This window comes from Marmota flaviventris, chromosome 9 (genome assembly GCF_047511675.1).
Source record: "Marmota flaviventris isolate mMarFla1 chromosome 9, mMarFla1.hap1, whole genome shotgun sequence".
Taxonomy (NCBI): Eukaryota; Metazoa; Chordata; class Mammalia; order Rodentia; family Sciuridae; genus Marmota; species Marmota flaviventris.
In genome coordinates, this window is record NC_092506.1 from 118,496,407 (window position 1) to 118,522,112 (window position 25,706).

Below are 25,706 nucleotides of genomic sequence, written 5' to 3' on the forward strand. Positions count from 1 at the left end.
CAGTGCTAGCTTATAGTGATCTGAGCAAAGTGGTTTTACACTGTCTTGATCTTGAATAGTTAGCAGCTGGTTCCCAGTTTCTCCCCTTAAGCCACAGACAGCAAAATAGACCTTATTTGCTAATTATTATATATGTCTGTTTTCACCTGTCTGGGGGATACCTGAAGGACTAGTGAAGGGTGCTTGTCTCTGTCTAACTAGCAAACTAGGCAAGAACAGTGGACACTACTTGTAAGAGATACAAAGTAACTATAAACCCACAGAGCCTGAAGAGATTCTGGCTAGAGATAAAGAGTAGGCACAGAGGTAAAGCTTTGTGAGATTCTTTAGGAGATAAGGATACTCAAAAACAACCACATATATTGGGGAATATTGAAAGCCATGCTTACATCCAGGCAAGACACATACTCAGAGAAAGATCTGAGAAAACTTTAAAATCATATCTCAGGCTTGATCCCTAGGTTTAAAGCAAGACTAGCTATAGCTAAGGGTGAAGGAGAGCTAGTCTGCAAACTTCATGTATGTTTCAACTTTTGGCATTCAAGGTGATCTCTGTTAATTCAAGGTGATCTCTGTTAAAATGTTAGTGAAATGAGGTTAAAAACCGTAGTAATCATGATTGAAAAGGAATAGTTTTGCAAAAGTTTGGAAGTCTCAAAATAAACTTGTAACTGCAGTGTTAAATAATAATTTTTATTTTTCAGAAACCATAAATAGCAAATCCTGGGTCAGGGGAAGAATCTGCTTTCAGAGTTATCATAAATGCCACATTTTTCAACAATAGAAAAATTGTAAGTATAGAGAGAATAGGAAAACATGACTCATTCAGGGGAATTAAATGGATTGATAGAAGTTGTCTCAGAAGAAACAGACTTTTGACTTATTAGACAAAGACTTTGTTTAAAATATGTTTAAAGATAATACGGGAAAACAAGAAAGAAGGACTAAAAATCAAGAATATGGTTTGTGAATAAAATGGGACTTATCAATAAAGAGATGGAAATTGTAGAGATGAACCAAACAAAATCTGAAACCAAAACCACAACAATTGCAAGTAAAAGTTTATTTAGAGGGGTTTAGTTGCAGATTTACACAGGTAAAGAAAAGAATCAATGACCCAATTAAAATTATTGAGTATGAGGAGCAGAAAGAACAAGAATGAAGAAATGTGAACAGAAGTTAAGAGACTTTTGAAATACCATCTGAGGAACCATCACACATTATGGGTGTTTCAGAGGAGAGATAAAGGGGAAGAAAGATTATTTTAAGAAATCATAAAGAAAAATACAGGGGCTGGGGATGTGGCTCAAGCGGTAATGTGCTCGCCTGGCATGCGCGGGACGCTGGATTTGATCCTCAGCACCACATAAAAAAAAAATAAAATAAAGATGTTGTGTCTACTGAAAAATAAATAGTAAAAAATTCTCTCTCTCTCTTCTCTCTTTCTCTTAAAAAAAAAAAAAATACATTTCCCCAATTTAATGAATGATCTGAATCTACAAGTCAAAGAATCCCAATGGACTCTGAGTAGGATAATCCAAAGAGATCCCCACTAAGATACATAAACTTCCCAAAGCCAAAGATGAAGAAATCTTTAGAGTAATAAGGAAGAAGTGATTTGACAGATAAAAGGGATCCTCAAGAAAGATTGTAAGCTGATTTTTCATCAGAAACCTTGGAGGCCAGAAGGGACTGGTATGATGTATTTAAAGTGCTGATGAAAAAAATTCTGTATTAGCCATAACAGATTTTTGAACATGAAACAGAAAGTAAGATATTGCCAAACAAAAGCTGTAGAAATTCATTATCACTAGAACTTTAGAAGAAATATGAAAAGTAGTTCCTTAGGTTGAAATGACTGTACTTTTTTTAAAAAATATTTTTTTAGTTTTAGGTGGCCACAATATCTTTATTTTATTTTTATGTGGTGCTGAGAATCGAACCCAGTGCCTCACGCGTGCTAGGTGAGTCCGCTACCACTTGAGCCACATCCCCAGCCCCATGACTGTGCACTTTAAAAGACAAGTGCATAATAAATAATTATAATACTATATTGTTTGACACACAGTGTGTAAAGATTTAATTTATGACATCAATAACATAAAGGGGGAGATAGAGTTGAATTTTTGTATGCAAGTGAAGTTACATTGGTATCATTTCAAATTGTTTTAATCCTCATGATAACCAGAAAAAAAAAAAAAAAAAAAAAAACAAACCCTATAGGTTAAAGAAATGAGACACTAAAGGAAATTAGAAGTGAATCACTATAAAACACACCCAAACACAAAAGAAGACAGTGATAGAAGAAATGAGAAAAATGAAAAGCTATATGGCCTACAGAAATAAATATGGAAATGGCAGAATTAAATATTTCCTTATTTGTGATTACGCTAAATGTAAAATGGGCTAAACACCATGAACAAGTGATATTTATTCCTGAAATTCAAGGATGGTTTAACATGTAATTAATTAAAGTATTGCATTATAGAAATCAAGGAGGAAAACATGATCATCTTAATGCAGAAGAAGCTTCACTTTCATGATTAAAAAAAGAACTCAGTAAAGTAAGAATAGAAAGAACTTCCTAAACTTGATAAAGGCCATATAGGGGGAAAATAATCACAACTAACATCATACTCAATAGTAAAAGACTGAGCTGGGCATGATAGCACACTACTGTAATCCCAGCACCTTGGGAGACTTGAGGCAGGAGGATTGTGAGTTCAAAGCCAGCCTCAGTAACTTAGCAAGGCCATAAGCAATTTAGCAAAACCCTGTTTTAAAATAAAAAGGACTGGGGATATAGTTTAGTGGCTAAGTGCTCCTGGTTTTAAACCCTGGTATCAAAAAAAAAAAAAAAAAAAAAAAAAAAGAAAGACTGAAAGCTTTTCCCTTTAAGATCAGAAATAAGACAAAACATGATTATGTTCATCACTTCTGTGTTGTCAGCTTTCTGTTGCTGTGACAAAATACCTGATAAAATCAACTTAAAGAGGGGGAACAATTATTTTGGCTTATAGTTTCAGTCCTTGGTTGGATGGCTTCATTGCTATTGGCCTGGAGTGAGACAGAGGATCCTGGCAGAGAGGGTATGGTGGAGTAGAGCTGCTTACCTTGCTGCAGCTGGGAAGCAGGATGGAGTGTGGGGGAGAGGCAGATAAGAGCCCAGAGAGAAGATATAGTCAAAATTCTAAGATACCTGAAGATATCTAAGATATCTGCCATCAAAGATACTCCCTTCAACGAGAGTTGAACCTCCTGTGGTTTCCACCACCTCCAAGTAGTTTTCATTCAGCTGTGATCCATCAGTGAACTAATCCACTGCTAAAGCCAGAGCCCTTGTGATCCAAGGGCTGCATAGGAGACCAAGCCCTCAACACATAAACTTTGGGAGATTCTAGATACAAATTATAAAAACTTTTCTTTACCAGAATGAAGAAAATTTCTAGCTAGAGCAGTTGGTAAGAAAACAGATATCTAGGTTTGAAAGGAAAGAGGTACAATTATCTCTATTTGCAGATGACATGATCTTATATGTAGAAAATCCTAAAAATCACACACATACACACACACATAAATAAACAAATTTAAACAAAGATGCATTATACAGAGCAAACACATAGAAGTTATGGTTTCCATTCTGGCATGTGAGGAGCTTGGAGTCCTTACTCTATCCTCATAAGGCAAAGGGTCAACCTAAGGATCATCATCTCTTAGATCATTAAGGGAACTGAAATCACACATCAGACCATTGCCCCAAATGGAGAGAAAGACAGGCAGACACATAGAATGCTAATCTACTAGAACAGAAACCCAGGAGCAGAAACATTCATGGGAATCAGTACCAATAGCAGGAACTAGGTACTAGGAAGACCTGAACTAAAAATAAATTGCTGGAGGCTTAGTGTGAACAAGTTAAAAACTCCAGGGAACCTAGTTTTAGGAGATTCCTGATACTTTTGAGTGTTACCTCCAGGAACCCTATCAGGTTCTCTTAGTGAAAATTGGAGGACAATCCCTTTCAGATGGAGGGAAAATGTATTATTTTGAAATACTTCTAGAGCATTCTGTTCTTAACAAGGTCTGCCCACAAGAGAAACTCTTTGCAGACTCTAACCAATTAGGGAATATTATCAGTCCAGTTAACTAGAAAGAAGGGAAATATCTAAGTCCAGCTCACTCTGACCATCTTGTCCAACCTAAGCCCTGAGGGGACAGGAAAACACTTGTGAAAATCACAGCCCAAGGGCACAGGTCACTAAAAGATGAAAGACCTAATTATGGGGTTATAGGCTGTCTCCCCTGCCCCCACATTACCACTACATCTTTAAACACCTATATACCACAGTTTCTTTTACTCAGTACATCATGTTTGGCTTTCAACAAAACTCACAAAGTTACTAAAGGGCAAAAAACAATCTGAGAAGTTAGAACTCTAATGTGGCAAAGATGTGGGAATATCAGACCCTTGTCTGATTTAATACAAATGTTATTAATATGCTAAGGGTTCTACTGCAAAAAGTAGACAAGATGCAAGAACAGATGAACAATGCAGGTAGAGAGATGAAAATTCTAAGAAAAAATAAAGAAAAGATGCTAGAGATTAAATATTTGCAATAGAAATGAAAAATGCCCTTGATGAACTTTTGTCATCTGAACACAACTCTGGCAAGGATCTCTAAGCTTGAAGATCCCTCAAACTACAAAGAACCTAAAAAAAAAAAAAGGGGGGGAACAGAATATCTAAGAACTGTGGGACAACTACAAAAAGTGTAACATGTAATGGTAATAACATTAAGAAAAGAAAGAAATGTTTGAAGCAATCATGATTGAGGATTTCCCAAAATTAGTGTCAGAACTAAATGATGGGTCCAAGAGTCTTGGTGAACAACATCAAGCAGGATAAATGCTGAAAAGTCAAAATCTATGCAATTATATTCAATCTGCAGAAATAAAAAGTTTTTGAAAGCAGAGAAAGGGGGAAAGTTCCTTTCTTATGGGAGAGGAAGTATATAAATTACACCAGACTTTAGAAACCATGCAGATAAGAACTTAAAAGCTTTTCTGAATGTTATGTATTTCGCTTTTTTTGTATGAATATGAGTTTTCTTTTTTTCTGGGATAAATACTCAAGAATATTATCGCTGAGTCTTATGGTAGTTGCATGCCCAGTTTATTTTAATTATTTTATGTCTTCTTTTTAGTTATACATGAAAGTACAATGTATTTTGACATATCATGGAGTATAACTTCCCATTTTTGTAGTTGTATATGATGTGTAGTTACACTGGTTGTGTATTCCTATATGAACATAGGAAAGTTATGTCTGATTCATTCTATGATCTTTCCCATTCTCATCTCCCCTCCCTTCCCCTTACTCCACACTGTCCAATCTGGTGACAACTGTCCCTGCCCCCCTATTGTGAGTCAGCATCCACATATCAGAGAGAACATTTAGCATGCCGTTTTTTTGTTTTTGTTTTAAGAAACTGACAAATGGCAATGGATATATAGCATAGTGAATCCTTATTATAATGTAACAATAAAAAAATTTTAAAAAGGAAACTGACAGGACTGGGATTGTGGCTCAGCAGTAGAATGCTCGCCTATCATAGGTAAGGCCCTGGTTGATCCTCAGCACTACATAAAAATAAATAAATAAAGGTATTTAAAAAGAAAAAAAAAGTATGTTGGCGCATGTTTTGTTTTTTTTTTTTTTAAAAAAAAAACATGTGCCAACAGTTAATTGCAAGAAAGTCTTCTATTAAAGATAGTTTTTTTTTTTTTTTTTTTTTTAGTTTGGAAGGGTCTACTGGACGTTTCTGTACTATCTTTGCATTGCAACTTCCTATTAATCTATAATTTATAATTATTTCAACATTAAAACTTTAAACATTAAATTATTTCAACATTAAAACTTTTCTCAGCAAAAGAAACAATAAGAGAGGTAAATATGGAGCCTACATCCTGGGAACAAATCTTTACTCCTCACACTTCAGATAGAGCCCTAATATCCAGAGTATACAAAGAACTCAAAAAATTAGACAATAAGATAACAAATAACCCAATCAACAAATGGGCCAAGGACCTGAACAGACACTTCTCAGAGGAGGACATACAATCAATCAACAAGTACATGAAAAAATGCTCACCATCTCTAGCAGTCAGAGAAATGCAAATCAAAACCACCCTAAGATACCATCTCACTCCATTAAGATTGGCAGCCATTATGAAGTCAAACAACAACAAGTGCTGGCGAGGATGTGGGGAAAAGGGTACACTTGTACATTGCTGGTGGGACTGCAAATTGGTGCAGCCAATTTGGAAAGCAGTATGGAGATTTCTTGGAAAGCTGGGAATGGATCCACCATTTGACCCAGCTATTCCCCTTCTCGGTCTATTCCCTAAAGACCTAAAAAGAGCATGCTACAGGGACACTGCTACATCGATGTTCATAGCAGCACAATTCACAATAGCAAGACTGTGGAACCAACCTAGATGCCCTTCAATAGACGAATGGATAAAAAAAAAATGTGGCATTTATACATAATGGAGTATTACTCTGCATTAAAAAATGACAAAATCATAGAATTTGCAGGGAAATGGATGGCATTAGAGCAGATTATGCTAAGTGAAGCTAGCCAATCCCTAAAAAACAAATGCCAAATGTCTTCTTTGATATAAGGAGAATAACTAAGAACAGAGTAGGGACGAAGAGCATGAGAAGAAGATTAACATTAAACTGGGATGAGAGGTGGGAGGGAAAGGGAGAGAGAAGGGAAATTGCATGGAAATGGAAGGAGGCCCTCAGGGTTATACAAAATTTCATACAAGAGGAAGTGAGGGGAAAGAGGAAAATAATACAAGGGGGAGAAATGAATGACGGTAGAGGGGGTAGAGAGAGAAGAGGGGAGGAGAGGGGGGATAGTAGAGGATAGGAAAGGCAGCAGAATACAACAGACACTAGTATGGCAATATGTAAATCAATGGATGTGTAACTGATGTGATTCTGCAGTTTGTATACGGGATAAAAATGGGAGCTCATAACCCACTTGAATCAAAGTGTGAAATATGATATATCAAGAACTATGTAATGTTTTGAACAACCAACAATAAAAAAATTAAAAAAAAAAATGTGCCAACAGTTAATTGCAAGAAAGTCTTCTATTAAAGATAGTTTTTTTTTTTTTTTTTTTAGTTTGGAAGGGTCTACTGGACATTTCTGTACTATCTTTGCATTGCAACTTCCTATTAATCTATTATTGATAATTATTTCAACATTAAAACTTTAAACACTTTTATTTCTAAATGACAATGAATATCAAATCACTTTGGTATTTGGATTCCAGTGAATAAATGAAAAAAATAAAGTAATGCTGATATTTACAGTTTTCTAGAAGTGATATGCTTTGCAGTTATTTAAACTTACGTAAAAAAATTAGATGCCAACCTAAGTAAATGGAAGAGTCTATAGTCCTTTTGAATTTTTTTAGGTGGATACCTAAGTTAAAAGAAATTAACAGTCTTAATTGTGTTTATAGTCAGCACATAATGAAAATCCTTTTGTGACCATGGATAATTTTGAGGTGACCTATGAACTTCTGACATTTCAATTCAGCATTAATGTTTTGAAGTTTTGCTTTGGGGGTCCTTAATGAACATCAGCATCTTGTAGTCTGCTGTTCTATCCAGCTAAAAGGTAGTGAAAAGAGAAAATAGCTGAGTCTGCATGATCAAACGACTTTCTCTTTACCAAAAGTGGTTGTGTTCTTATCTTCATAAGACATTTACAGTTGAATGTGAGAGATGGTGTTCCACTCCTTTTCTTCACTCCGTATTCTATGTTTAATCTGTGTGAGTGATCTAGTTTTTGTCTTTGCCATCATCTGGTGTTATCACTATTTTTTAAAAGATGTTTTAATTCTGGTAAAATATTCATACAAATTCCCTTTTATTTTTTTTATTTTTGTGGTGCTATGGATAGAATCCAGGGTCCTCACACACACTAAAAGCAAGTGGTCCACCACATCCCCATTCCCAAATTTGCCCTTAAAGTGTACATTTCTAAGGCATTAAGTAGAATCATAATAATATATGACCACTACTGTTTGTTTCTAGAAGTTCTTCATCTTTTTATCATCCCAAACCCAAACTGTACCCCTAAAGTAATACATTACTCCTTTTCCTCATCTTCTAGTACCCTCTAGCCTACTGTCTATAGATTGCCTATTTTAGTTATCTCATGTAAGTGAAATCATAAGTTTGTCTTTTTGTGCCTGACATTTTATTTTATATAGTGTCTTTAAGGTTTATCCACATTGTAACATGTGCCAATTTCTTTTTATATTTCCTTTTTTTCTACTTTTTAAGGCTGAAAACACTATTGAATGTATATTCTGTATTTTATTTATCTATTCATTTGTAGATGGTCATTTTTTTTCCCTTTCAGCTACTGTGAACAATGCTGCTGTGAACATTGTATGATATATATAAGTTTGAGTCCTGCTTTCAGTTCTTTTGCCTGTATGCATAAGGGTGGTACTTTAGCTAAATCATATAATAATTCTATGATTAACTTTTTGAGGAATTGTCAGACTTCTCCACAGTGGCTGTACTGTTCCCGTCAGCAGTGCACAAAGGTTCTGTTCATATCCTCACCAACACTTGTTATTTTCCTTTTTAATATTTAAAAAAATAGTTCCTCAATGAATGTGAGGTAGTGTCTCATTGTGGTTTTGGCTTTATTTTCCTGAAGGTTAATGATGTTCAGCATCTTTTCACGTACTTACTGGCCACTTATATACTTTGAAGGAATGTCCTTTGCCCATTTTTGAGTCTGCTTGTTTTTTTGTGGGTGAATTGTGGGAGTATTTTTTATATATCCCTTTATATTTATGCTTTTCAGTACTTTCACTCTAAGTTGTCTTTACCCTTTGTTGATGGCTCCCTTTAAGCATAATTCTTAACATTTTGAACGAAGTCCAGTATACCTATTTTTCTTTTGTTGCTTGTGCTTTTGGTATCATATCCAAGAAATCATTGCCAAATCCAGTGTGAACATTTTCCTGTTTTCTTGTAAGAGTTTCATAGTTGTAGCTATTATGTTTATATTTTAGTCCATTTTGAGTTAATTTTTATATATGAAATATAACAAAAGAGCCCACCTTCACTATTTTTCATATGTATATCCATTTTTTCCCATCATCATTTTGTTAAAAAGATGTCCCTTCTCCACTGCATGATGTTGACATCCTTATTGTAAATTATTTGAAAATCATGTGAAGGTTCATTTCTGGGATTTCTGTTCTATTTCATTGTTCAGTGTATCTACTTTTATACTTTTTCCACACTGTTTTGATGTCTGTAGCTTTATAGTAAGTTTACATTCAAACATTGAAGATAACCATAAAGATGAATAAATATGGTGACTGTTTTTAAAAAAACTGAAGTGTAAGCTCTGAGAACAAAGAGTTTTATATTTTGTTTATATCATCCCTAATGTCTAGACCAGTCTCTATCATATAATACTTGCTAAACAGAAATTGCTCAGTAAATGGATCCTCCCATTTGTCATATGGGATAATTATATTTAAAATTCATATGGGATATTATATGATGGAATCCTCCTATCAGCTTAGAATCTGATGGACAGGACAAGACTAGACATGAAAATAATAGGAACAAGATTTGTTAGGTTAGCAAGTTTTTTTTTTTTCCTTTCTTAAAAAACCCTTTCTTAGTTCTAAATATTGTCATCTCGGTGTGAGTATTCTGATAGCATGGGATTTGGGGGATGCACATCTAAACTTCAGCAACTACTACTTCAAGCTGCCCTACAGACTCACTTCTTAACTGGGTATGTTAAGATCTTATTCCTAGTATTTTCCACATGAGTTAACTTATGTTGTCTGCAAGTGTAAAGTTCATGGCTTGAAATCCTCATAGCACAATTTTTTAAAAATGTTCTTATTACTAAATTTAAAAGTGGAATTCTAGGCTATTGGAGATGGACAGACTTAGGAGTTTTAGAATACTTATAAATTTAAGAATTGTTTAGGAATAATGTGAGAATTCTGAGAAAGAATTCTCAGCTTGAACCTTATCAGATCTTGGGCCCAGTTGTTACAGTTAATCCCTTGCCTTGAAGCAGTTCTCTATTCTTGAATCTTCTTGGGACTTATTCTTTCTTAGGATTGGCACAAAAAGCTGCCTGTGAAACTTATCTGGTATAGAAGGACAGGAGAGAAATTACTCCAAGCCTCCGATATGAAATGCAGAACATTCACTTTTGTTCCAATTTTTATATAGCACCTTCCTTTTCCTCAGTGTAGAGGAATAAAAGAGATGATTATCTCCACTATTTGAGGTTATTACTTTAGTTTCTTTTAGGTTGTGTCACAGGAGAGTGAGGAGTTGAAGCTTCAAACCTCAGTTTCTTGTATCTGATGAAAGAGAATGTAAAGTCAGACATGAAAAGCCAAGCAAGAAAAATTTTGTTGTAAGTGAAAGTGATACTCAAAGTATGATTTGGGGAGCGGGGCAGGGCATAGAGAGGGGTCTAAGCAGAGAATTACAAAGAAAACCATATTGCTTCTAAATTTATTATTGTTTGATGTTTACCAGGAGAACTAGGACCCACCTTCTGTACTCATTGCCAATCACTTGTTTCACTCCTCCTTTTTGTTGGGAAGGGGAGGTTTTGACCCTAGTTGATCTTCTCCAGAACTATCAAGGAGACCATCACACACAGGGGCTTCATCTTCAAGTCATTTAATGTTAATATGAGTGTTGGGGGTCAACTTCATCTTAAAGTGCTTTACTAAAGAAATTTCCCTTCTGAAATACATTGAGAAACCTATAACTTAACAGTACAAAGATCCCAGTAGACTCTGTCAGGATTTAGCACCATTGATCTTTCCTTCTGGACATTTTTCTTGATTGTTTCCCTTTGTTTTCACCTGTTTATTCCCAGGTTAGTATACCTGTTGTATTTCTACAAGTTACTTGATTGTTCACTAAAGTCAATTCAAAGAAACCCTGGGACCCTGCTGCAATGTTGTTGGCTCATGTCCCATTGCTTAGTACTATTATCTAACAGTTTTAAGAAACAAATTGGTTTAGTTTTCCTTAGATATTTATTGTGGAGATATATATCTGTTGGCCTTCCATGAACATTGATACTGTGCTGACTCTAGCTATTGTAGTGCCTACTTATCCTCTTGTCCACCAGACGTTGCCATTTTTAATATTTCTACCATTTTGATGAATCTACTTACCTCTCCTAGTAATCTGCGTCTACTCTATTTCTCTTCTGGCCATGGCTCTCCAATTTATTTTGTCCTCTTGGCTTGTTACTTATTAGAGAAAGGACATAACTGGGCTATGCAGTTGCTATCTAGTTGGGCAGTGCTCTTATGAGTCACCTCTTAGGCCTCTGTGACAGTCTTTGGGTTGGATGCTTATCCCTGGTCAAAGTTACTTGAAATCAGAATTTTGGTGTCATCTAAATCATAGTGATCATACTGAAAGAACTGTTGTCACTTTCCTTATAAGGAGCCTTGTCAGATACTTAGGGCATTTATATTATTCACCCATTAATAGGCTCCTGGGAGCTTTCAGACTAAAGGGGAAGTAGAAAGTGCTGCACATGCATTGGGTGTATTTTTGGTCTTCAGAAGGAGTTATCCAAAACAAAATATCTTTAGTTGTCCTGGCCGTATAGCCCTTTGTAGAAGTAGTGCTTTAGAAACTAGTAGCAACTCAGGTATATTATATTTCTGTTTTCCATTTCTTTGTTTAAATGAGAAAGAAAGGATCAGAATGTATAGCTGGACATGAATGCATGTAGCTGGACCATTAAATAAAATATAGAAAGGAAAAAATGGATTGTTTTGGCCAGCAGCCTACTAATGTACAGGGAATTGGAAGGCAGCTCAGAGTAGCAAGTCTCTATTCACATTTTCTTTCCAGCAGAGTTATGAACATAACCAGAGATCTCAGTAAGAGTTTTCTCTAGTAAGACCTTTTTTGGGGTTGCCACATTTCTTAGAGGCCAAGTAGCTGAAGGATGATTTTTTTTTAGGTGTTGATATGCCTACTTGATCATCTCTCTAAAATTAGTTGAGAAATTTTGAAACCAGGCAAGTAGTGTATCTTGATTTCATTACTAGTATAAACAGCTTCATGAAATCACAGTACTGTTATCTTTTTCATTTCCACAAAGACTGATGCAAACTTATTCATGGACTGGAAACACTAGGTTAGATGAAAATACTGTGATGTGGACTCTGAGCTGGTTGAGAACTCTCTAGGGTGGTGATGATTAACCCTCTCTAGGGTTGATGTCATCCTGAAGGGGTGGGGTAATCCAGACCAAGAGTTTGGAATGTGTGATGTAGCACCAACAGCACTTTTGCTGGCCTTGAAGCCTAGAGGAAAGGGGAGAGGCTGGGAGGCGTGGCAAGAGAAGGCCCCTGCAGATATGATGAAGATTGAGATTCTAAGTAAGAAGGGAATGATTAGAGAAAGGTTTAGAGCTTCTTGAGGGCTTTTTACTGGGACTAAGAAGGAGAGTGCATTTGTAGAACTCATTTCTTGGTTCCTTTCGGAGAAGTTCAGGCTGAAAGGAAAGTAGTCAACTTGCTAAGAGACTTTGTTTTGAAATATATTTTCCATCCCCTATGGTTAGGGACTGTAGCTTACATAGAAGGTTAAATCCTGATCTCAGTCCAAGGGTTTTTCTGAAGTATAGAGATGCCCTGTTTCTGATTTGATTTTTCTTTTTCCTTTCAGGCTGCCTGATAGGGGCTGTGAATCTCAAATCCAGCAACCGAAACCCAGTAGTGCAGGAATTTGAAAGTAAGTACATAGAGACACTCTGAGGAGAATGGGTACCCTCTAGTGGACACTTGGTAGTCTTGCAGTCAACTTCGGGACACATCTATATTGCACAGGGCAGCTACTTAGTGTGCCTGTGGAGAGAAAGCAGCACATTAGCAGGCCTGCAGTACATGCTGTATAGGTTTTACATTGGATACCATTCCTTTCTTGCCTGCTTTGTGCTCACTCAACAAAGAAGTTTCTTATATAAATCAGGGTTAGGAAAGCTGTGCTCTCTAAGATCCTTACTAATGTCTTAATTGTTTTTCTGGCAAAATCTCATCTTTTTGCAAAGTCTTTTGGAACTTTGAAGGTATTGGCTGGGTTTATAATCTGCATAAAAGGGCTTTTAAACTAGAGATGGCTTACAGGGTCTGGTTATACTTGTGATCTCAGAAGTGTTCCACATTCACTGAGTGTTCATTTTTTTTTTCCTTTGCTTATTAGGTGTAGAATTGTCTTGTATCATTACGGATTCACAGACAAATGACCCTAGGATTGAATGGAAGAAAATCCAAGATGACCAAACCACATACGTGTTTTTTGACAACAAAATTCAAGGTATGATCTTGGAGTACTTTTGCCTGTTAACCTCTCCTTTGTCCACAGGCCTGGGCATGCACTTATGGCCAGCAGGATTGATAACCTAAATGTGTAGCCAGGACTGTTTTCATTTTTAAAATTTATTATGGAAAATTTCAAACATGCCAAAGTATTGAGAATAGTGTACAAACCTCCCTGCATCTGCCACTCAGCTTTAACAAATATCAATTCATTAGTTAGGACTTTATGCACAACACATCTTTTTGAGGAATTACAGTGAAAGTTTTCTCTCCTCTGCTGTCTTCTTGTCATGACCTGTGACAAGAGTGATATAAGGAGTGTATCGGACTCAGGTGTTTGTGGAGCTACCCATCATGTCCCAGGCTTGGTGCTAGGGCAGAGACAGCACTGGGCAAGCACAGGGTGTCATGGTATGACACAATGTGGGAGGAGCATGGTGGTCAAGGAGGTGGCACCTGGGCAGTGTGGGTTGGGGGAGAGTGGGCAATTAACCAGGCAAGGGGAAGTATAAACAAATCAGGGCAGGAAAGAATGCTTCTATGTGAAGACATAGAAGCAGAGAGCTTGACTGATAGGAGTACAGTTTTCTACCACAGCTGGGGCTTGGGCAGGGAGAGGAGGAGGAGATGAGGAGATGAAGCCGGTACACTGATTGCCAGGTTAGCCCACCAGAGATTCTGAGGGGAAGTTCAGTGGTCATATTTATGCTTTAGAAGATTGAAGTTTTGCAAGGAAGAGGTTGGGGATAGGGAAAACTTGGAACAGAGTGCAAGTGTCATGTCAAAATTATAGTACCTGGAGGAAGCTAAGGTGGCCTGAACTGAAGCTAATGGTATCTGCAGTAGAGATTCAAGAGAGGAACCACTAGGACATCGCTGTGGGAGTTTGCCAGAAGGCCGGGGAGCAGCGGCATGGAGTAGAAGGACATCACCTTTTTTTTTTCTGACAGAGAAGGAATTATCAGAAGGTCAGTACAGGTAGAGTCAGATTTTCAGAGAAGCTGAGTGTTGAGAAAGATTTATGGAAATAAACTATGGTCATTTTGATTTGTGTTCTAAATATCATCAGAAGTCATAGGCTCTTAAAAATAGTATTGTTTTGCTCACTCACATGGGACTTTCCCTCACCCCCCTATATTTAAAGAGATTGGAATATTACTCTGGGGGTAGGGAGCTGTTTTCTTTGGCACTTAAGCTGCCCCTGCTGAACTGTACATACAATTTAGATCATCAGAGAAACCAAGTGAGAAACTCTTTAAAGGATTTTCTCTTCTGGGAATTAAACATCTTACTTTTAGCCCTAGGGATGGGGAATGCAAAGAAGAGAATTCACCAAGCAGGACGCGAGGGCTAGAGGAAGACTTGAGTCTACTTTATCTCTTCTTGTATCTTGAGGCAGGACAGTATCAAAACCACTCTGCTGCGTCTCACCCTTTGATAGTGAACAGTTCGGTGGTTTGCTAGTATATTCACATAGTTATGCAGCCATCATCCCTATCAAATTCCAGAATATCTTCATCATCCCTGAAAGAAATCCCATCACTATAGCAGCCAGCCCCCAACTCCATCTCCCAGCAAAGCCCTTCGTCAGCTTTCTGTCTCATATCAATGTAATCTTACCTTATGTCTGGCTTCTTTCATTTAGTGTATTTCCATGATTCACTCGTAGTGTAGCATATGTTAGTACCACATTCCTTTTTATGGCTGAATCATTCCATTGTAGGTTTACCACATTATTTTATCCATTAATCAGTTGATGTACTTTTTGAGTATTACCAGTAATACTGTTATGCACATTCAAATGCAGATTTTTGATTTCTGAGGTTTTCATTTCTGAGGGATGAATGACAAGTACAATCATAGGGTCATATGGCAGTTGGATGTTTAATAATTTTTAGAAACTGACAAATTGTTTTTCAAAGCCGCTTTATCATTTGAAATTCCCATCAGCCATCAGCAATGTGCTTCCCATATCTTTACCAACACTTGTTATTATCTGCTTGTTTGTTCCTAGAAGTCTTAGAGGGTGTGAAGTGCCTTGTGGTTGTGATCTCCATTTTCTTGATGATAAATTAATCTTTCCATGTGCCATTTGTATATTCTCTTTGGAGAAATGTCTATTCATAACTCATGTTCATTTTTAATTTGGTTATTTGTCTATTTGTTGTTTAGTTGCAAATTGTGTGATACTGGTCCTTTGTGAGATACATGATTTGCAGATAACTCTTTTCTGTTGTGTGGATTATCTTTTCACCTGTTTGTGTCCTTTGAAACATAAATTTTTAACTTTAATGAAGTCCAGAATAACCATTTTTAACTTTTGTGATTTCAAGTTATGCAAGCCCAGAATCACTGAACCATATCCCCAGCCCTCTTTTTTTTTTTTTAAAGGCAGGTTCTCCTGAATTGCTAAGGCTGGCCTCAAACTTGTGATCCTCTTGCCTTAGCCTCCTGAGTGATGGGATTAGAAGTGTGTGACATTGCACCCGCTAGTATAACTATTTTTTTTTTTAATGTGCTTGTGTTTTTGATGTCATGCTGAAGAGGAAAATATACCTTATAGCTTTGGTCTTTGTAAGAGTGTTACTTATTACTGGTCTTTTTAAGATTGTTGTTTAAACCCTGTTTAAATTGTAATATTTCTGTGCTAGGTTTGAAGCTCTTAAGAGTGTAATCTTGCAATTATCTTGACAAACTGCTGCCTGAGATAAAAGCCACTTTCCTATATTACTTGCAGATGTCTTCTGCTTTGATAAACTGCTTTTTGCAAGAATTCCAAGTTATGGTCTTGGTCACATGGGCCAAAAGTTCAAACCTACCAATGTTGTATTGGTTAAGAAATGATGTGAAATTTCCTATAAAATCCCTGTGTACCCTCAGCTTGGGTCCCAGAATTTCAGAGCACTAGTTCATCTAGGTCTGCCAATGAAAATAAACTTGAGTTCTCCAACTCTCTGAGTGATGCTTGGTCTTTTGTTGAATGCAATTTCCACAACAATGTCTAAGAAACCATTGCTAAATCTAAGATCATGAAGATTTATGCCTTCTTTTTCTTCCCCAAGAGCTTTAAAGTATTAACTCTAATGTTAGATCTTTGTTGTAAGTGAGGTTGAGGTTCGGCTTCTTTCTTTTCCTTGTGGATATCCAGCTACCCCAGCATCATTTGGGTAAAGTCATTGTTTTTTGTTTTTTTGTTTTAATCTTTTATTGATTTTATTTTTTTAAATACACGACAGCAGTGGAATGCATTACAATTCTTATTACACATATATACCACAACTTTTCATATTTCTGTTTATATATGAAGTATGTTGACACCCAATTTAAGTCTTCATACATGTACTTTGTATAATGATGTCCATCACATTCCACCATCTTTGCTAATCCCCTGCCCACTCCCTTTCCCTCCCACTCCTTTTCTCTATCTAGAATTCATCTAATCCTCCCATGCTCTCCCTCCCTACCCTACTATGAGTCAATCTTTATATCAGAGAAAATGTTGGGCATTTTTTTTTTGATTGGCTAACTTCACTTAGTATTATCTTCTCCAACGCCATCCATTTACCTGCAAATGCCATGATTTTGTTCTTTTTAAATGCTGAATAAAATTCCATTGTGTATATATGCCACATTTTTTTAATCCATTCATCCACTGAAGGACATCTAGGTTGGCTGTACAGTTTAGCTATTGTGAATTGTGCTGCTATAAACATTGATGTGGCTGTGTCCCTGTAGTATGCTGTTTTTAAGTATAGTCCAAGGAGAGGAATAGCTGGGTCAAATGGTGGTTCCATTCCCAGATTTCCAAGGAATCCCCATACTGCTTTCCAAATTGGTTGCACCAATTTGCAGTCCCACCAGCAATATATGAATGTACCTTTCTCCCCACATTCTCACCAACACTTGTTGTTTGTCTTCATAATAGCTGCCATTCTGACTGGAGTGAGATGATATATTAGAGTAGTCTTGATTTGCATTTCTGTGATTGCTAGAGAAGATGAGCATTTTTTCACGTATTTGTTGATTGATTGTATATCCTCTTCTGAGAAGTGTCTGTTCAGGTCACTGTTTTTTCAGTGTTTAGCTCTTTGATTTCTTTATATACCCTAGATATTAGTGCTGTATTTGATGTGTGAGAGGTAAAAATTTGCTCCCTGGATGTAGGCTCCCTATTCACCTCACAGATTGTTTCTTTTGCCGAGAAGAAACTTTTTAGTTTGATTCCATCCCATTTATTGATTCTTGGTTTTAATTCTTGTGCTATGGGAGTCTTATTAAGGAAGTTAGGGCCTAATCCCGCCTGATGAAGATTAGGGCCTACTTTTTTTCTATTAGACGCAGAGTCTCTGGTTTAATTCCTAGGTCCTTGATCCACTTTGAGTTGAGTTCTGTGCATGGTGAGAGATATGATTTAATTTCATTTTGTTGCATATGGATTTCTAGTTTTCCCAGCACCATGTGTTGAAGATGCTATCTTTTCTCCAGCGCATGTTTTTGGCACCTTTGTCTAATATAAGATAATTGTAATTTTGTGGGTTAGTCTCGTGCCCTCTATTTTGTACCATTGGTCTACCAGCCTATTTTGGTGCCAATACCATGCTGTTTTTGTTACTATTGTTCTGTAGTATAGTTTAAGGTCTGGTATAGTGATATCACCTGCTTCACTCTTCCTGTTTAGGATTGCTTTAGCTATTCTGGGTCTCTTTATTTTTCCAGATGAATTTCATGATTGCTTTTTCTATTTCTATGAGGAATGCCATTGGGATTTTTATTGGAATTGCATTAAATCTGTATTGTGCTTTTGGTAGTATGGTCATTTTGATAATATTAATTCAGCCTATCCAAGAGCAAGGTAGATCTTTCCATCTTCTAAAGTCTTCTTTGATTTCTCTCTTTGGGGTTCTGTAGTTTTCATTGTATGGATCTTTCACCTCTTTTGTTAAGTTGATTCCCAAGTATTTTTTTTTTTTTTGAGGATATTGTGAATGGGTTAGTTTTCCTCATTTCCTTCTCAGAGGATTTGTCATTGATATACAGAAATACCTTTGATTTATGGGTGTTGATTTTACATCCTGCTACTTTGCTGAATCTTTAAATCTGAAGCTTAATTTTGCTGGATACAAGATTCTTGGTTGGCACCCATTATCTTTCAGAACTTGAAATATGTTATTCCAGGATCTTCTAGCTTTCAGGGTCTATATGTAATCTGATTCCTTTCTCTGTGGCTTTTACAATTCTCTCCTTGTACTGTATGCTGGGCATTTTCATTATAATGGGTCTTGGTGTGGATCTGTTGTGATTTTGCACATTTGGCGTCCTGTAGGCTTCTTGGATTTGGATTTCCGTTTCATTCTTCATGTCTGGAAAGTTTTCTGATATTATTTCATTGAACAGATAGCTCATTCCTTTGGTTTGGACCTCTATGCCTTCCTCTATCCCAGTAACTCTTAAATTTGGTCATTTTATGCTATCCCGTATTTTTTGGATGTTCTGCTCATGGTTTCTTACAATTTTTGCTGCTGTCTACATTGTTTTCAAGATGATATATTTTATCTTCATTGTCTGATGTCCTGTCTTCTAAGTGGTCTACTTTTTTGGTGATGCGCTTGTTTGAGTTTTTAATTTGGTTTATTATTTCTTTCATTTCAAGGATTTCTGTTTGGTTTTTTGGTATAACCTCTATCTCCAGCTGTTGAGGTGATCTTTTGCTTTTTGGATTTGTTAATGTAGCTCATTGTCAAAGTGATCTTTCACTGCCTGTATTTGTTCTGTAATGTCTTCTTTGAGATCCCAAAACATTTTAATCATGCATATCCTGAAATCTTTCTCTATAATTTTTTTTTCTGCTGTAGCTGTCAATTCTTTTAATGATGTGTTGTCTTGAATTGTTTGTGGTACTTTCTTCCATTGTCTTTTCATGTTGCTCAAGTTTCTTTCCAGCTCTGTGGGACTGCTGTGTTATTGTTTTTATCCTATAGATTTGTAGTGCTCTTGCATGGTTTCAAGATCCCTCCTTTGTGGGGAAGGACAATGTTAACAGATCCCAATATCAGCAATACATCACCTGTTCAGATGAAGATCCGAGCTGATAGCCATGCCCACCAAAAAATGTCAAGAAAGGTTTTCCAAGATGGAGTTGGTCTTCTTCCAGTGCCAGGGTGTCTGATGAGGTGGGGAGAGCTGGGATGTCCTTGTGCTATGCCTAGAACACAGTCAGGTGACCTGTGTGGGAGCGGAATACAGTCTGGAGTTCTGCAGAGGTGCTGATTTGGTGATTCTGCTACGCTGTTTGAGAGCCGTGTGTGTGTTAGTACTGCGGGCTTTGGGTCTGGAGTCCAGAATCTTACTGGAACACGGAGGCTCTGATTTCTGTGCAGGTGGTCGCAGTGCTGGTGATTTCTGCGAAAATCCGCTGTATAGGAGTCCTGTCGTATGCTCTGAGGTGTTGTATTCCGTCTAGGTGAGACCTTGTGGAGAAGCTGCCTCACTGCTTTCTTGGATTCATACCACAGAGCAGCCAGAAACAGTACCTCCTCTCTTCCACCATCTTGGATCAAAAATGCTTTTTTTTTAATGTTACTTTTTCTTTCAATGGGGAATCCCTCTTGGGAATGATGAAAAGGAAATGAGGTTCCTGGCTTTAAGGACAGAGACACATGCAATGAATGTCTCTTAATCAGCTGCTGTTTGTTGCTCTTAGGTTACAAAGAGGAGTCAGTCCTGGTTATTGTCCTCATGTAAGATTGCTACTCAGCCTTGAGTGGGTGAGCAGGGAAAAGGCAATAAAAGGTGATTGAAAGCCACAGGGACCCTTATCTGACAGATAAGCACTCAGAAGGTGGGGGCTCTGTATGTTAAAAGCTCCCCCCCAGCTTTAATTAAGAGAAATCACCCTTTCAGACCATATTGTCTCTAGGACTCTCCCTTATCACTAAAACCAGGTAATAACCTCACCCACACTGGTGGCCAAAAATTCAGGATTCTCAAAAACTTGATGGGGGCTATTCAAAGGATAATGAACCCATTACAAGATCAGGAAATGTAAACAAAAATGAGGGGGCTCAGTTTCCTTAAAAACTGCAACCCTGAGCACCACACCTTTCTGTTGGAGATGGTGGTTCATGCAATTCCTTTGCTGTCAGTCAAAAGTCAGGAGGTGGAGTTGGGTAGGACTCTGGAAACTTACCTGGAATTCCAATAAAAATGGATGGCAGAATGGGTATGCTATCCCTCTCTGTGAGAGGACCCTCTCCCCCTTGAGTGTGTGCCCCTTTTCCTCTTTTGTCTTGTAATAAACTCATGCCTGTTACTCTTAGTAATATGTTTCAAATCCTTCTGACCTGACCCAAGAATCAGTATTCGAAAGGGGTGGGGGGTTTCCGTGCTACCTCAACTTAATGGAAGGTCTCTGCCCTGTGACAATCACAGGATTCACTTCTGTTATATGGGAATAGAAACAAACCCGTCTGCAGCCTGGCATCAATTCCTGGCCTTAGTGACCACCTTACAGTAACAGAAATAAGATAGACCTGTTTTTTTAAAATATATAGGGGACCTGGCAGGTCGTGCAGAACTGTTGGGGAAAACTTCCCTGAAGATCTGGAATGTGACACGGACAGACTCAGCCCTCTATCGCTGTGAGGTTGTTGCTCGGAATGACCGCAAAGAAATTGATGAAATTGCCATTGAATTAATTGTGCAAGGTAAGAGTTCATGTGAAGGTAAAGTGTTCATCTTCAGGGCTCATGAGTGTGTAGCTATAAAGTAAGTCATCAGTTCCTATTTCCATTTCCTGAGGATATCACATGACTTGGGGGAGGAGAGCTTGGGAGTCTGAGACTGCCTAAGTTGAGGGGAAAGGTAAGAAGGAAGTGGAGCTGCCCCCATTCTCATCATCTGTGGGAAATGCTTTAGCATACTTTATCTCCTCCACAGCATCCTCTTGAAGATGGAAGGAATTAAAAATGCATGTGTGATTGGACTTGGGGTGGCATGAACTCTGAGGGTAGGATAGTCTCCAGATGTGATGACTGGGATTGCAGTGGTGCAGGAGCTTCTTGGCTGGCTTCCTTGTATTTGGAGCTGATTTAGGAAAATGTTGGATGTTGCCATGTTGCTGAGATCTTAAATACCAACCCATGTTTTTCCTGCAGTGAAGCCAGTAACCCCTATCTGCAGAGTGCCAAAGGCTGTCCCTGTAGGCAAGGCAGCAACGCTGCAGTGCCAGGAGAGCGAGGGCTATCCCCGGCCTTACTACAACTGGTATCGCAATGATGTGCCGCTGCCAACGGATTCCAGAGCCAATCCCAGATTTCGAAATTCCTCTTTTCTCTTAAACTCTGAGACAGGCACTCTGGTAAGAATCTTCTAAGAGGTGAGGATGGAGATATCTTTGTTGGGGGCAATGGATTCTTTTTGTGGAAAGAATAGTTATTAGGAGAGACAGTAAAACTATTTTGTATGACAGGAACTAAGAATCCAGGATTATTGAGATTCTACAAGAAAAATAACCCTTCGTTTATAAACAAGTCCTAAGAGGGTAAAATAAGGAAGGGAAACCTGTAGATATAAAACGGACCAAGGAAGTGATATTAGCCAAGTGTTATAGGTGGACATTATTTGAGTCCTGATTTGGACTGTACAAATCATTAGGAGATAATCAGGAACATTTGATTACTGACTGGATATTTGATGATAATAAGCAATTGCTGATTGCTTTAGGCACGATAATGGCATTGTTATTATGGTTTTAGAAGTCTTTATTTTCTAGAGACGCATATTGAAATATTTATGGATAAAACATGTCTGGAATTTGATTCAAAATAACCCAGTGCTGGTGGTGGTGGGAAGTATATGAGGGAAGGAAACAAGATTGGTTATCAGCAAGTCACCCCAGACTTTGACAGCAAGATGGGGTTGGTCTGTATATAATACTCAACCATACATGGTAAATAGGTGGGTCTTAATAGGATCCTTAGTATTTATTTTGACAAAGTGTTGCCTAAGGAGCAGTCCTGGTCAGAGTCCCTTCACCAAATAACAGCAAAGCACACGCAGCTTCATGTTTTAGATGTTGCTGGCTTTGGCACCTCTGGATACTAAGGGGAGCTCATTGTTGGGGAACTCTTAGGCCAGAGTGTTAGGAAAGCAGGTGAGGGAAGAAGCCAGACAATGCCTGGGATGCCACAGGAAAACTAGAAGCAAATTAGCAGATTCTGACTACATTCTGGACTCAGTAGGACCTTGGCAGCTTTACCTTCCTCACTCCTATCCCTTAGAGGGCTGCCCTTATGATTGGTCTCAGTATTTACCTTCATTTCTTGAAACAGGTTTTCAGCGCTGTTCATAAGGAGGACTCTGGGCAGTATTATTGCATTGCTTCCAATGATGCAGGCTCAGCCAAGTGTGAGGAACAAGAGATGGAAGTCTGTGAGTTACTTTTTGGAAAGATTTTATTCAAAGACTGGGAAGTGAATAGAATATTTAAAATTGAATATTAGATGGTCAGTTTAGACAATGTTCTGCCATAGGTCGCCTTTCTTTTGGAGCTGACGGGATTCACCAAGATCCCTGGGGGAAGTTTAAGGAAGGAACAGAAAATGCTATATCTAGATAAGTAGGTCTCTAAAAGAGACCTTCTGAGGTCTCTTGGTGCTGGAAACATGACCAGTCATGTAACTTTCACAGAGTGTAATTAATGACCTTTCTCTGGTAATTGATAGAATCATCAAAATACAAGGTGGTATAAGGCTTTTGGAAAATTTTCCAGTTACAAATTTTTTGCAGGAAACTGATTGACACTGTTTTTTTTTTTTTTTTTTTTGTCCAACTAATTTTACCCTGCTCTGTGATAATGCCCTCTCTAGGGTACTGGTTATAAGGGGAGGTTGTTGGAAGGAAGAGGGAGTGGATGGGGTATGTCTGAACCACTTGGGGAATTTTATGACCTTTTCCCTCTTTTCTGTTTGCAACAATTGCAGAGTAGGGTTTCAAAAATTGCTTGATGATAAGAACCATTTGGACCACTGTTTAACAGAAAGATAGAAGAGCCTTCCCTAGTTATATACCAGAAGTTTGTGTGTATAATAAACAAGCATTCCAGTGATTCTTGTCTATCAAATTTGGGAAACTGCTCTAGGGCTATTTTCTCCTGAGTAAGAATCCTGAGTTGATAGTTTCCTGCACATTTTTACATGCACTGTTATTTGCATAAAGGAAGCAGCCACTGTTGTTCTCAAATTACAGGTGACCAAAGTGCCTTTGCCCAGTGTAGAAATGAGAAAAAGGAATGCAGGGGTTATCTTCTAAGGGGGCTTAAAAATAGGAGGCCTGCTAATGGAGTGAAAGGGCAAGTTTTCATTTAGTACTTTTTTTCTTTTAAGGCTTCAAATTAATTTTCTTCCCTTAAAATAGTCCACAACAAATAAGGGTTCTGGAAATTAGGATTTTTTCCCCTTTCCTTACATTCCCTGGCTCCTAATTCTAGACTTAATATAACCATTTCTTGCATTAATAGTATTCTCAGGCATTTAGCCAGAGGATTTAAAAAGATGAGCCCCACTTAATTCAGTCTTCATTGTGACTGCATTTGAACCATTAGTCTCAGTACTTTATACATGGTATCAGGGGTTGTGGTGTCCTGTGTGTTCTAGTCTAGAAAGATTTTAAATGTTCTCAATATACTCTCCTGGCTAGGGTAGACATGAGAGGGCAGAAGGGTAAGTGAAGCAGTGAGGCACAGGTAGGTCAAGGTTTTTTAAGAACAGATAGTGTGTATCATCCCTCCATACAAACCTCCTTTTCTACAGATGACCTGAACATTGCTGGAATTATTGGGGGTGTTCTGGTTGTTCTTGCTGTCTTGGCCCTGATAACGTTGGGCATCTGTTGTGCATATAGACGCGGCTACTTCATCAACAATAAACAAGATGGAGAAAGGTGAGCCTGCCTTACATGAGAAAAGCAAAGTGCAGCCTGGCATTAATATGATAAACACACCACTGAACTGCCCTCTTCTGTTCACAGTTACAAGAGCCCAGGGAAGCCTGATGGAGTTAACTATATCAGGACAGATGAGGAGGTAAGGAAGAAAGAGATTCGGTAGCTTTTAGAAAAGCTGGGGGTGGGGAGATTTATACATGGTATCAGGGGTTGTGGTGTCCTGTGTGTTCTAGACTAGAAAGATTTTAAATGTTCTCAGTTTACCCAGTGGGAAAATGGCATTCTAGCTTGGAAATGGAGGAGCCCATGGGAATATTTCTGAGTTATATTGCAAACCCTAAGCTCCTCAACTCTGCACAGGTAACCTATGCACAGCAGTGGCACTGACACTTTGCAGGCTCTAGTGGATGTCACTGTTTAAACGTGATCATTTCTTTTATTTTGTTTTGCCCTTGGTTTCCTCTTTGGAGACTTGTTTAGCCCCTGTGTGATTTAACCAGTTCTCTTATTTACAACCTCATGACAACTCTGGATTGCTTCTAATTTTACACTGGTTTTGCAGGGTGACTTCAGACACAAGTCATCGTTTGTGATCTGAGACCTGGCGGTGTGGCTGAGAGCATATGCAGATACCTCTACTAGAAAGAAACTCCTGTCAAGGGCAGTCATGAGCCAAGTGCACTTGGACAGAGCTAGACACTCATGCACAAGCTTTTTGTTTTGGCCAAAGTTGACCACTACTCCTTTCTTACTCTTTTAACAAGCCACACAAATAAAGGAATCTTCCACAAGATGGGCACAGTAACCACAAGGAAAAGGAACTGTGAGTTCACGAGTTGGGTCTCCAACCTATTGCTGACCCAATTTTCACATGGGTATTAGGGTGATCTGAAAGGTCTTGCCCATATCTGTTCTCCTGGGCTGGGCACCACAGATCTGATTTTGCCACTGCTTGTTCATTAGCCATAAGCACTGGCCACAAGAGAGAGGATGAGGTGACTGTGATAGCAACAATGTGAGCATGGCACAAGGTCTTCAGTTGCCATTTCCAGTAATAACTTCAGAAAAGGATTTGCATGCAGTGCCTCATTCCATGGGCCCACAGGTCTCTTCTTAAGGCTCTGGTGATCAGTGTTGTTGTGTCCATCTTGGAGAATCTTTTTGGATCAGCATTTTATAAAAACAACCAAAATCAGGAAGGTAAATGGCTTGCTGGAAGAGGGTTCTTCTTACCCAAGGAACCCTGCTAGTCCATGAAGGTATAAGGATTTAAGGAAAACTTCATCTTTGGCTAAAGTCTGAAATGGTACTGAAAGATTCTTT

At 38.0% G+C, this 25,706-nt stretch overlaps 1 protein-coding gene across 1 annotated transcript in view; it reads left to right on the forward strand.

Moving 5' to 3' along the window:
• Positions 1-25,188, forward strand: part of Jam3 (junctional adhesion molecule 3) — a 65,824-nt gene extending 40,636 nt beyond the window's left edge. The window contains exons 2-9 of the mRNA XM_027945456.2: positions 12,793-12,858; positions 13,327-13,440; positions 20,993-21,145; positions 21,596-21,798; positions 22,772-22,871; positions 24,251-24,380; positions 24,468-24,522; positions 24,946-25,188. Of these exons, the coding sequence (XP_027801257.2) occupies positions 12,793-12,858; positions 13,327-13,440; positions 20,993-21,145; positions 21,596-21,798; positions 22,772-22,871; positions 24,251-24,380; positions 24,468-24,522; positions 24,946-24,981 (857 nt within the window). The 3' untranslated portion in view covers positions 24,982-25,188. The remainder of the gene's footprint in view (positions 1-12,792; positions 12,859-13,326; positions 13,441-20,992; positions 21,146-21,595; positions 21,799-22,771; positions 22,872-24,250; positions 24,381-24,467; positions 24,523-24,945) is intronic.
• The last annotated feature ends 518 nt before the right edge of the window (positions 25,189-25,706 follow it).